Source organism: Neoarius graeffei, chromosome 2 (assembly GCF_027579695.1).
Source record: "Neoarius graeffei isolate fNeoGra1 chromosome 2, fNeoGra1.pri, whole genome shotgun sequence".
NCBI classification, from domain to species: domain Eukaryota; kingdom Metazoa; phylum Chordata; class Actinopteri; order Siluriformes; family Ariidae; genus Neoarius; species Neoarius graeffei.
The window spans coordinates 54,705,284-54,718,470 of record NC_083570.1 but is presented as its reverse complement, the minus strand read 5'-3'; the positions used below and the strand labels follow the sequence as shown (position 1 = coordinate 54,718,470).

Genomic DNA, 13,187 nt, shown 5'->3' with positions numbered 1-13,187 from the left:
TTTGTAAATACTTATTAATCATGAGACTAATTGTATTGCATTTCCTTTATAAAATATGTTGAAAATTTGAGGGTACAGTTTGAAAATAATAATATAACATGGTTCATTAAATTGCCCTGCGATGACCTGGCGACTTGTCCAGGGTGTACCCCGCCTCTCGCCCATAGTCAGCTGGGATAGGCTCCAGCTTGCCTGCGACCCTGTACTGTAGAACAGGATAAGCAGCTACATACTGTATAATAGATGGATGTATGGAAGGGTTCATTAAATTAATTGCCGTAATAGAGGTTATTGTCAGTTTTAATATTTGATTCTAATTATTGATTTGCTATTACCTTCTGTTTATAACTGCAAATGCTATTAAACAGTTATACTTATCACTGCTGAATATGCACAGATGTAACCATGTAGCTACTGTCTGTGTCTCAATGTAAAATGAAAGCTATGATATGACTATATACCATTTCATTCCTGTCATTGTTTAGTTATTAAAAATAGGCAAAAATGTAAAATAAATTAAAAACGTAAGAAAAACCAGCTATTAGTTGGTTTGCAGTATAAAACAGTGCTGTACTTATCAGATGCAGGGCTCACTGAGAAATTAACCTCCTTGTTTGTTTCTCTTTGGGGGTAATAGATGCGCCCATGCCACTGACATGTTGGTTTCATTCCTAAATTTTTGCAAATTGCAAATTTCAGTTTTTGAAATACTTGAACATATTTCTAAACAAAAAACTTTTTCCAATAAGATTATTAGTTATTGAGCTTTTCTGCATGTAAACATTATAAGCACGTGAATCATCAAACATCCTGTTTTTGTTTGCCTCTGTACAGAAATGGCTGGACAAATGCCCATTCATGGAAGCAATATGTGAATGTTAGATTGAATGCTTGTTGTTAAACATCAGTCATTATGTCTGTCCTTTCATCTATAAAATGTGCCTAATGTCAGGACTTTTAAATGGGTCTCCAGTATTTTTATTCAGACTTTCAATACCAACACAATAACTTATGATATAAAATGGTGCTTTTTCAGACATGTCTGGAGTCAGGATTTTTTTTTCCATTGAGTTCTTTTCCTCAACCTGTCATCAAATAATATGAAAATTATTATGATTGGCATTTGTGGTTTTAGTGCTTTTATGCATAAACACATCATACAGGACACATCAAGAATCTAACCTCCTGTTTTTGTTTGTATATGTCCAGTGTGGGCATCTGCACCAAGACCTACCTGTAAGTAACTGAACACAAGCATTTGTAAATACTTATTGATCATGAGACTAATTGTATTGTCTTTGGGAGACTTTGGATTACCAAAGCAATAATTTATGATTAATACATGGTGCTTTATTGCACTGAGAGGCCAGTAATTGTTTACTTAAATGACAAAGGCTTATTTAAACTACTTTTGTAGACAAAATGGTCAGAGCATTCCAACTATATTAATTTAAGAAAAAATATTATATATTTGTGTAAATTGTGTTTACAATATAAATGTAAGTATATTTCTGCAAAGATTTACATTAAGTTTTCTTTAGCTGAACTCAACACATTAATTAACCATAAACTTCAGCTTTACAACACAACCACCATGAACAAAATAACTTGTGGATTGATTGTTTAAAATAAAAAACAACACCTGCATTATCTCACCAGTGAGAAAAATTAAGCTCACTATGACCAATATGGAGTAGCTACATATCTGAATAAAGAAACAAAGAAGTCTCTTATGGGATATAATCCTGTGAATAAACGTATATTATCAGTTCATTGAAAAGGAAAGCATATAACTTAAAATATATATATTTTTTTTTTCCTCCAGCAGCCGCTTATCCTGTTCTACGGAGTTGCAGTCAAGGCAGCCTATCCCAGCTGTTCATGGGCAAGAGGCAGTTGGACCCCCCGGAGAAGTCGTCAGGTTATCGCAGGGGTGACACATAGAGACAAACAACCATCCACACTCACATTCACACCTACGGTCAATTTAGAGCCACCAATTAGCCTAACCTGCATGTCTTTGGACTGTGGGGGAAACCGGAGCACCCGGAGGAAACCCACGCAAACACAGGGAGAACATGCAAACTCCACACAGAAAGGCCCTCATTGGCTGCTGGGCTCGAACCCAGGACCTTCTTGCTGTGAGGCGACAGCGCTAACCACTACACCACCGTGCTGCCCCTGATATATGACATAATTTAAAAGGAGAACATATAACTGATACCATATGGACTTGGAGACAGGAACGAGAGAAGTAATAGACTAGAGGAATTCGTTATTGAAAATGATCTAGTGGTAAGAAACACTCTTTTCCAACAACCAAAGAGAAGACTTTATACGTGGACCTCACCAAATGGTAAAATACGCAATCAAATTGATTTTATTCTCGTACAGGAGAACACAAACTGAACTGAATTTGAGGAGAAAATTCCTTAATACTAGTGAAATTATCTTGCTACATGGACAGATAATTTTATTTGACAAGTCATCTTGGAATAAGTTGGTTACAATTAAGAGCTAGTTTTAATAATCTCAGAGTTAGTGTTTTGTATTCTTCTAATAGGAAATGCGAGATCGTTTCAACTACAACCCCGATTCCAAAAAAGTTGGGACAAAGTACAAATTGTAAATAAAAACGGAATGCAATGATGTGGAAGTTTCAAAATTCCATATTTTATTCAGAATAGAACATAGATGACATATCAAATGTTTAAACTGAGAAAATGTATCATTTAAAGAGAAAAATTAGGTGATTTTAAATTTCATGACAACAACACATCTCAAAAAAGTTGGGACAAGGCCATGTTTACCACTGTGAGACATCCCCTTTTCTCTTTACAACAGTCTGTAAACGTCTGGGGACTGAGGAGACAAGTTGCTCAAGTTTAGGGATAGGAATGTTAACCCATTCTTGTCTAATGTAGGATTCTAGTTGCTCAACTGTCTTAGGTCTTTTTTGTCGTATCTTCCGTTTTATGATGCGCCAAATGTTTTCTATGGGTGAAAGATCTGGACTGCAGACTGGCCAGTTCAGTACCTGGACCTTTCTTCTACGCAGCCATGATGCTGTAATTGATGCAGTATGTGGTTTGGCATTGCCATGTTGGAAAATGCAAGGTCTTCCCTGAAAGAGATGTCGTCTGGATGGGAGCATATGTTGCTCTAGAACCTGGATATACCTTTCAGCATTGATGGTGTCTTTCCAGATGTGTAAGCTGCCCATGTCACACGCAGTAATGCAACCCCATACCATCAGAGATGCAGGCTTCTGAACTGAGCGCTGATAACAACTTGGGTCGTCCTTCTCCTCTTTAGTCCGAATGACACGGCGTCCCTGATTTCCATAAAGAGCTTCAAATTTTGATTCGTCTGACCACAGAACAGTTTTCCACTTTGCCACAGTCCATTTTAAATGAGCCTTGGCCCAGAGAAGACGTCTGCGCTTCTGGATCATGTTTAGATACGACTTCTTCTTTGAACTATAGAGTTTTAGCTGGCAACAGCGGATGGCACGGTGAATTGTGTTCACAGATAATGTTCTCTGGAAATATTCCTGAGTCCATTTTGTGATTTCCAATACAGAAGCATGCCTGTATGTGATGCAGTGCCGTCTAAGGGCCCGAAGATCACGGGCACCCAGTATGGCTTTCCGACCTTGACCCTTACGCACAGAGATTCTTTCAGATTCTCTGAATCTTTTGATGATATTATGCACTGTAGATGATGATATGTTCAAACTCTTTGCAATTTTACACTGTCGAATCCTTTCTGATATTGCTCCACTATTTGTCAGCGCAGAATTAGGGGGATTGGTGATCCTCTTCCCATCTTTACTTATGAGAGGCGCTGCCACTCCAAGATGCTCTTTTTATACCCAGTCATGTTAATGACCTATTGCCAACTGACCTAATGAGTTTCAATTTGGTCCTCCAGCTGTTCCTTTTTTGTACCTTTAACTTTTCCAGCCTCTTATTGCCCCTGTCCCAACTTTTTTGAGATGTGTTGCTGTCATGAAATTTCAAATGAGCCAATATTTGGCATGAAATTTCAAAATGTCTCACTTTCGACATCTGATATGTTGTCTATGTTCTATTGTGAATACAATATCGGTTTTTGAGATTTGCAGATTATTGCATTCCGTTTTTATTTACAATTTGTACTTTGTCCCAACTTTTTTGGAATCGGGGTTGTATACTCAAGATATTCTAACTTAAGATATAATTTTTTGCAGTGTAGAAGAAAACAAGACCTCAACTCTGAGAATATTAAAACTAGTTCTAGTTTGTAACCAACTAATTCCAAGATGTCTTGTCAAGTAAAATTATTTGTCCATGCAGCAAGATAATTTCACTAATATTAAGGAATTTCCTTCTCAGATTCAGCTTTCAGTTTTTTTGCAGTGAAATGGAGCACATCAGTAATGAATGTAAAAACCTTGCCAGGTGCTGATTGTAACAGCGATCATGAAATGTTACACTGAAATTGAAAGTTGCAAAACTCATGAGAGAAATAGGGCCAGTATGTTATGATTTTAGCAAAATAACAGAGGAATACACAGTTGAGGTGAGCAACAAATTCAGCATCCTGCTACAAGATATCAGTCAACCACAACTGAATGAGATAGCAGAGAGGGCCAAAAAGGTTTCACTAGAAGTCGCACAGAAATATATCCCTAAGAAACGAAGAAAAATAAAACCATGGATAGCTAATGCAACATTGGACAAAATGGAAGAAAGACAAAAGTTAAAGGGGCAAAAGGATGAAAGTAACAAAGGCCGATATGCTCAACTCTGCAAAGAAATCAAAAGATCTTGCAAAGAAGACAAGAAAAGATGTATCATAGAGAGATGTAATTAAATTGAAGAACATCAGCTCAAAAATGATACAAAAGCAATATTCCAAGACATAAACGTCATATATGTTTTATAGACTATTCTAAGGCCTTTGACTGTGTATTACACAACAAACTATGGGAGACGATGAACGTGATGGGTTTCAATATACAGGAAATAAAGTTAATAAATGCACTGTATAAAGATCAACAAGCAGCAGTGCGTTCAAGTTGTGGCAATACAGAATGGTTCCCAGTTCAAAGAAGAGTAAGACAAGGTTGCATACTATCACCTTACTTATTCGATTTGTATATGGAAGCGATCATGAGAGAACTGGATGATGACAGTATAAATGGACAGTTTGAAAGCTAAATATCCAAGGACACAAAATTAGAGATCTTCATTATGCAGATGACACACAGTATTACTATCCCAAACAAGAAATAGACTCATTAATTTAATCACCTCAACAAAACAACATTGTGAGAATAAAAATCTAAAATTAAAAGTTAAGCAGATAAAAGTCCTGATAATTGTAAAGGAAACTGCACCAATACAAATCAATGGTGAAACTTGTGAAAACGTTAACAAATATGAATATCTCAAGTACAGTAATACATAACAGTGACAGAATGACAAAGGTGAGAAAAAAGCTAGCAACTGCGATGAACAAATTGGTTCAAATGAAAAATCTCTGGGGCCCTGTCCACACGGCAATGGATTCAGGTGACTCCGATACAATTGCTTATCGTTTAGGCCTGGCGTCCACACGGCACCGGCGTTTTGGGTGCCCAAAACGCAATCTTTTTGAGAACGGGTTCCAGAGTGGAAAGACCTGGCAACGTTGCCGTTGTGAAGTCGTCTGGATGAGTAGAACGGATTTGTTTACGATGACGTCACAACCACATGACTGTGAGTGCTTCACGCCGGGTAGAAGTGTAACGAATATCACCAGGAAAAAGCCTTACAGAGCACTAGTGAGAGTGAAACACGAGCTTGGATATTATTATTATTATTATTATTATTATTATGTTCAGTGTTAGTTCACAGTAGTAATGCAAGAAGCAGAATAGTGACAGTAATAGTGAAGCAAAAACATGCAATTGTACAAACACTGCAGCTCTACAGCAAAATATTCATTTATGAAATGGTCTGATTCTTAACACCAGTAGTGCCAATGATCTTCTCATTGCGATGCGATGCGAGTTGTCAGCAAATCCTATAACTTGGTTCATGAAACGTGCTTACAAAATATTTTCACTGTGAATATTTATTGTGTAATGGTGCAATCCCGCCAGCAAAAAATAGGGGAAAAAAGGAGCGATCTCACCTCCTCAGATGTTGATTTAAGTCCGACAATACATTCCTCAAAAAGGGCGTAGAGGAGCAAATTAATCCAATTTATTCCGGACCATTAAAGACGCCGCCTTCCGCGTAGAATCATACGTCATCCTCACCGCCATATTGGATAGGTCAAAGCGGAGAATAAAGATTCATGTGCTGCCTTTAACTGTACCAACAGATTTGCTGTCCAAACGAGATCACATGGGATTACCTTTCACAGGTAAGACTGGAAAAATACTTTTCATTGTATTTGGTCATTATAATGTAATTTTACAAACAGATTTTCCTGACTTTGTGGCTAATATGAAGTCTCGCGCATTATGCGCATGCGTCCTTACTTCTTCTATTGTTCTGGTGTCTCCGAAGGGACCGTCTTACAGCGCCCCTACAGGTGTGGCATGTGTATTGCATCATTTTCAGCAAGCGTTGCGTTGCCATATGGACCTGATATTTTACTGATTGTTGCCCATTTGGACGCGATATATTTTTAAATAACATCTCGTTGCCGTTGTCGTGTGGATGTAGCCTGGGTTGGTCAGGACAGTCAAACAAAGCTTAAGATAGTAAGAACATGCATATTTCCAATGGCAATATATGGTTGTGAAACATGGACAATGACAAAAACAATCATAAAAGCTGTGAATGCTTTTGAAATGAAATGCTACCATAATATATTGAGAGTTCCATGGACTGAACACAGAACAAATCGATCAATATGAGAAGAATTAAACATTAAAGAACAGTGGTTTGTTAATTTTATAACTAAGCAAAAGCTGAAATACTTTGGACACTTGAAGAGACATGATGGACTTTGGAAAATGATTGTGGAAGGAAAAATGAATGGAAAAAGGCGTAGGGGAAGACCAAGGAGACAATGGGAGCGAGATATGTAGGAAGATTTGAACAGAACAATAGTGGAAGCAGGCAGATTGATTCTGGGAGGCTGTCAGGGATGTTACGTCCTCATGGATGGATGGATGGATGGATGAATGGATGGATAGATAGAGTGCACAGCCTGTTTTTCTCTGGTTTTGTTAGTGAAGTTGAAGAGAAGAAAGAGATTATTATAAGTGTGAATGTTTAACCAATTCAGTAGATGAGCTGTTGTATTCTCACTACAGTAAAGAATTTGGTAAAATTACATAAGGAATAAAATACAACAGGGTGAGCTGTTAAAGAAAAATGAACAATGATGAGATGGTGTGATGTGGCCCAATGCAAACTGTAGGGCCATCACCATAAAGTGTATTAGTGTCCGATAACAGCGTGTCTCAATGTGGTTTATTCCTCATATATGACAGGAATTTGACAACAGTTATAATTCTTCATTTATTGTTATGCAAAAAAGGGTTTTTTTTAAATACCATTTAGAGTGCTGACAAACAAGTCTTATCAATCGTCCACCATACAAGCCACTGTGAAAGAGTTGTTACTGTAGAAACGTTAATGTATTCAAAAGTACATTAATTAAAATGATAGGCCTTTATTACAGCAACAACTACTGTCAGAACTGCTCTTACAGAAAATTAATCAACACTTTCTGAACAGTCAGATTAAGAATTGAACAGCTCTGTGGTTTAATTTGATATAAACAATACTGTAGGGTTTTTTTTGTTGTTTGTTTTTTTGTTTTATTGACATTTTCCTCACCGTAGTGTATACCAGTAACTCTGTTCTCAATGTTAATTTCATACAAAGTACATATACAGGGCATACTGGAAAACTGTGATACTCACTTATTTTGTGGTTATTGTATTGCTACAGTTATTTCAGTCATGATAATGAGAATGTCATGATGGTGTCTTTTGTGAAAGCAAATGTGCTTTATTCTGTAAAAGTTCAACTCTTCTCAAATATTGTGGGAAAGCTAAAAATTTTTTTATTGCTTTAGATGATGAAAGTTTTGGCATGAACCTAGATAATGCTGTAAAGATCAGCAGTAGAGCAAAACCCCACTTATATACTGGTATGTATGCATGTGTTTTAATGAACCTTTTTTAATTACTAGTTATGAGTACGAGCTATGTGTTTACATGTCTATACTGATGTCTCTGTAGAAATCACAGAGACTCCAAAGGACCCATTGTTGCAGCTTGTCTCCCTCCAGAAGGCTTCTGGTTGTTGGGAAATGGAGTCTACATTGGCCCAGGTGTTTGGGAAGACAGAAAAAGAGCTGATCAAGCAGATTCCTGCGCAGGTTAATACACGCTAAATGTGTCTATGTAACCTCATGTGTGACTCCAATGGAAATTTACCCTTCAAGCCTAAATTATTATGATTTTTTACTTCATAATACTTAATAATTACATACAACTCTGGGTCTTAGAATTCCCAAAAATGTCAATTTTAGGATATGAAATGGTGCCTTACATAACAAATTGTAACAATGTGCTTAAGGAGGCAAAATAAGGATCCATATGCATGAGGTTTATCGACAGGAAAATCAGTCAAAATAGTTTGGGTCATGACCAAAAAACAGTCCATAGATAGACAAATCCAATACAATGTCCAAAATGTGGTCAAAGCACAAAGAAAAAACAAGACAAGGCAATACACAAGATGCAAATAGCCAAAATAAACTTGGCTCAGTACTCTCACAAATGACCAATAAATGGACAGGTTCATGTGGTTTTTAAATACTCCAAAAAAAAAAAAAAAAGAAATGAGCAGTGTACCTGAAGAAGCAGTTCAAAATTCAGGGAAGGCCAACCTCTGGTGGTCTGGAGAGGAAGTGTCCAGACTGGGTGTTCCATAAATACTCTTCCGTATACATATGGAATATGTAGGCATATACATGTGACAAGATAAATAATGCTTCTAAGAAATATACATATAATGATAATCCACAGCCTGCCAAATAGCTTTGACAAGGCCCCAAAGCCACAGCTGCTGTAGCTATATGCTTGTATTCTGCATTAATTACTTAAAGTAAAAACATATAGTAAGTATATGAGTGATTAAGATAATTATTACATATTGATGATTTTATCCATCATGATTACTGTGATGCTTGGAGGTTTGTGAACCCTTTAGAATTTTCTATATTTCTGCATAAATATGATCTAAAACATCATCAGATTTTCACACAAGTCCTAAAAGTAGATAAAGAACCCAGTTAAACAAATGAGACAAAAAATATTATACTTGGTCACTTATTTATTGAGGAAAATGATCCAATATTACATATCTGTGAGTGGCAAAAGTATGCGACTCTCTAGGATTAGCAGTTAATTTGAAGGTGAAATTAGAATCAAGTGTTTTCAACCAATGGGATGACAATCAGGTGTGAGTGGGCACCCTGTTTTATTTAAAGAACAGGTATCTATAAAAGTCTGATCTTCACAACACATGTTTGTGGAAGTGTATCATGGCATGAACAAAGGAGATTTCTGAGGACCTCAGAAAAAGTGTTGTTGATGCTTATCAGGCTGGAAAAGGTTACAAAACCATCTCTCAAGAGTTTGGACTCCACCAATCCACAGTCAGACAGATTGTGTACAAATGAAGGAAATTCAAGACCATTGTTACCCTCCTCAGGAGTAGTTGACCAACAAAGATCATTCCAAGAGCAAGGTGTGTAATAGTCGGCAAGGTCACAAAGGACCCCAGGGTAACTTCTAAGCAACTGAAGGCCTCTCTCACATTGGCTAATGTTAATGTTCATGAGTCCACCATCAGGAGAACACTGAACAACAATGGTGTGCATGGCAGGGTTGCAAGGAGAAAGCCACCGCTCTCCAAAAAGAACACTGCTGCTTGTCTGCAGTTTGCTAAAGATCACGTGGACAAGCCAGAAGGCTATTGGAAAAATGTTTTGTGGACGGATGAGACCAAAATAGAACTTTTTGGTTTAAATGAGAAGCATTATGTTTGGAGAAGGGAAAACACTGTATTCCAGCATAAGAACCTTATCCCATCTGTGAAACATGGTGGTGGTAGTATCATGGTTTGGGCTTGTTTTACTGCATCTGGGCCAGGACGGCTTGCTATCATTGATGGAAGAATGAATTCTGAATTATACCAGCGAATTCTAAAGGAAAAATTTCAGGACATCTCTCCATGAACTGAATCTCAAGAGAAGGTGGGTCATGCAGCAAGACAACAACCCTAAGCACACAAGTCATTCTACCAAAGAATGGTTAAAGAAGAATAAAGTTAATGTTTTGGAATGGCCAAGTCAAACTTCTGACCTTAATCCAATCAAAATGTTGTGGAAGGACCTGAAGTGAGCAGTTCATGTGAGGAAACCCACCAACATCCCAAAGTTGAAGCTGTTCTGTACGGAAGAATGGGCTAAAATCCCTCCAAGCTGGTGTGCAGGACTGATCAGCACTTACCAGAAACGTTTAGTTGCAGTTATTGCTGCGCAAGGGGGTCACACCAGATACTGAAAGCAAAGTTTCACATACTTTTGCCACTCACAGATATGTAATATTGGATCATTTTCCTCAATAAATAAATGACCAAGTATAATATTTTTGTCTCATTTGCTTAACTGGGTTCTCTTTATCTACTTTTAGGACTTGTGTGAAAATTTGATGATGTTTTATGTCATATTTACGCAGAAATATAGAAAATTCTAAAGGGTTCACAAACTTTCAAGCACCACTGTATGTAGTATAAGTGTCCTATTTGGTTTTGTGTGCAGGTGAAGCCAGATGTCTGGGCTACACTTCTGGCTCTGATTTGGTTACATGGCTTTAAGATCGATGCACAGGTTGAGTGGCAGTTTTTGGCCATGAAAGCAGTGGCATGGATCCGCACTCAGAAAGGTAAAGTCTACATTTCAGCCATCAGTCAGTGAACTGTGGAATTAAGTATATTAAACAAAACACCTTACTTTTTCCTGTTCCACATTTTGATTAAGCAGTTTTCTAATGAAAAATTATACCTAACCAGCACAACATTACCAGATTTAACACGAACATTTTACAGTGTCTTACTGTCATGATTTTTTAATTTGTTTGTTGTGTGTGTGTGTGTGTGTGTGTGTGTGTGTGTGTGTGTGTGTGTGTGTGTGTGTGTGTGTGTTAAAGTTTCAGTGGTCAACAAGTCAGAGTGTGTACGGGTAGGAAACGCTCTGCTGGGCTGTCAGGTTAAAGAAGACACTCTTGGGTTCTGAAAACTGTACCCTCTTACAGCATCCCCACAAAAGCCTTGGCATCATTTCTCTTTTCTACAAGTTACTTTCATTAGCATGCTTTTATGTACAAGATAACGTTGTCAGTTAAATTAATAATATGACCATAAAACACTGTAAACTTAAACAAGAATTCAACAAGTTCAGTGAGTCACAGGTTTAATTCAGTCATTGTTTGCTAAGGATTAATGTTCAGGTGTATAAAGGGTATTTTGAGGTTGTTGTTGCTGTTGTTGTTTTAGTGGCTATATTAATAAACTGGTCAATATGTTCCAACCACTAAAATCACAGGTTTTAATCACCTACCAATCCCCATGCATCAGTCCATGAATTGTTTACTAACTGTGTTGTAAGAGATGCAATCTGTCAGAGAATCCAGCAGAAGACTGATTGATCATTTTATCGAGCACACAATCAGAATAAAGGATTTCTCTTTTCCAATGGGGAGATGCTTCAGCATAGACAACATTAATGATAACTCTGTGTTGCTAGTTGTTATAGGAGCCATAAAGTGAGGAAATGTAGGACTTTTGTCTGAAATGTCTTGTTTCCCTAGACACACTGTATTTTGTTTGGCTTTTACGATTTAACAATTATTTGCCGAAGGCGAAGTGAATATCGGCGAATAAAAACCAAGACGAAGTCGAGGTTATTATTCGCTGATATTCACTAAGCCTGAGGCGGATAATTGTTTTAGTATAAATACATTGATGATTATTTTAAAAATAAATATATTGTATTTTTAAAAAATCACTTATTTCAAATTTCAAAAGCAGCATGCAAATGTAATGCGCACAGACTTGTGTCACTTATCTATGCGTGCCACATAAAATACTTTGTTTTGAAATTGATGAAATAAATCACAATTCCACTTTATCTTTCAATTGTTTTAAACCAAACTTCGTAGCATCTTCTGTAATTTTAGGAACAGCATTTTCTTTCATAATTTGTAATTCTTCCTCACTTACAGTGACAAAGCAACTGGCCACCATTTTGTTGAATCACTCGAGGTGATTGTCGAAGTCTAAATCTCTCAACCAATCAGCGCACGTGATATCCTATAATCACCTCCGTATTTAGACTAAATACTTTTATTATATCTGTCAGCTAAATTATTTTTGCTTTATTTTAATCTCACACATGAAAGTGTTAATTGAGACCTCATTTATAACTTGCTGATGCATCCTTTTAATTGGTAATCAAGCTAATAAAACTCATCTATGCAATTGGGTTTGTAATTGTCATTTATTCACTTCAAAGCCAAGGTCTGTTTGTACCTGATATTTCTCTCCTCCCACTTTCTGTCTTGAAGTAGCGCCTAACTGGTGGATTTAGGAGAAACTACTAAAATGGTTGTGGTAACCCTAATATTAGGACTTCCAAATTTATTTATTTATTTATTTTAGTATTTTAAGGCAATTTAGTACTAAAAGCAAGCCCTAAAGCAACAAAAATGTCTGTAGAACTCAGAGATGGGTAGTATGTGTTATATTTACATGTAGTTTTAATGCATAATACTTTTTAGTCTTACTCAAGTACATTTATGATTTTAAAAAATTTACTGATGAACCTCTAACTGACAAAAGTACAAAGAAAAGACTTTCAACAGTTTGACTGACCAACTTAACTCATCTCATCTCATCTCATTATCTCTAGCTGCTTTATCCTGTTCTACAGGGTCGCAGGCAAGCTGGAGCCTATCCCAGCTGACTACGGGCGAAAGGCGGGGTACACCCTGGACAAGTCGCCAGGTCATCACAGGGCTGACACATAGACACAGACAACCATTCACACTCACGGTCAATTTAGAGTCACCAGTTAACCTAACCTGCATGTCTTTGGACTGTGGGGGAAACCGGAGCACCCGGAGG

At 37.1% G+C, this 13,187-nt stretch overlaps 1 protein-coding gene across 6 annotated transcripts in view; it reads left to right on the top strand.

The window, feature by feature from the left end:
- The window catches only part of LOC132881688 (von Willebrand factor A domain-containing protein 5A-like), a 72,329-nt gene extending 59,787 nt beyond the window's left edge, over nucleotides 1-12,542 (top strand). For 5 of the 6 annotated variants that reach the window (XM_060914436.1, XM_060914437.1, XM_060914438.1 and 2 more), the window contains 7 exons: nucleotides 1,210-1,236; nucleotides 1,826-1,933; nucleotides 6,355-6,396; nucleotides 8,068-8,142; nucleotides 8,234-8,373; nucleotides 10,825-10,948; nucleotides 11,213-12,542. In XM_060914436.1, coding sequence (XP_060770419.1) covers nucleotides 1,210-1,236; nucleotides 1,826-1,933; nucleotides 6,355-6,396; nucleotides 8,068-8,142; nucleotides 8,234-8,373; nucleotides 10,825-10,948; nucleotides 11,213-11,298 — 602 coding nt within the window. In that variant the 3' untranslated portion in view covers nucleotides 11,299-12,542. The remainder of the gene's footprint in view (nucleotides 1-1,209; nucleotides 1,237-1,825; nucleotides 1,934-6,354; nucleotides 6,397-8,067; nucleotides 8,143-8,233; nucleotides 8,374-10,824; nucleotides 10,949-11,212) is intronic. The other variant, XM_060914435.1, reaches the window with a different exon arrangement.
- The last annotated feature ends 645 nt before the right edge of the window (nucleotides 12,543-13,187 follow it).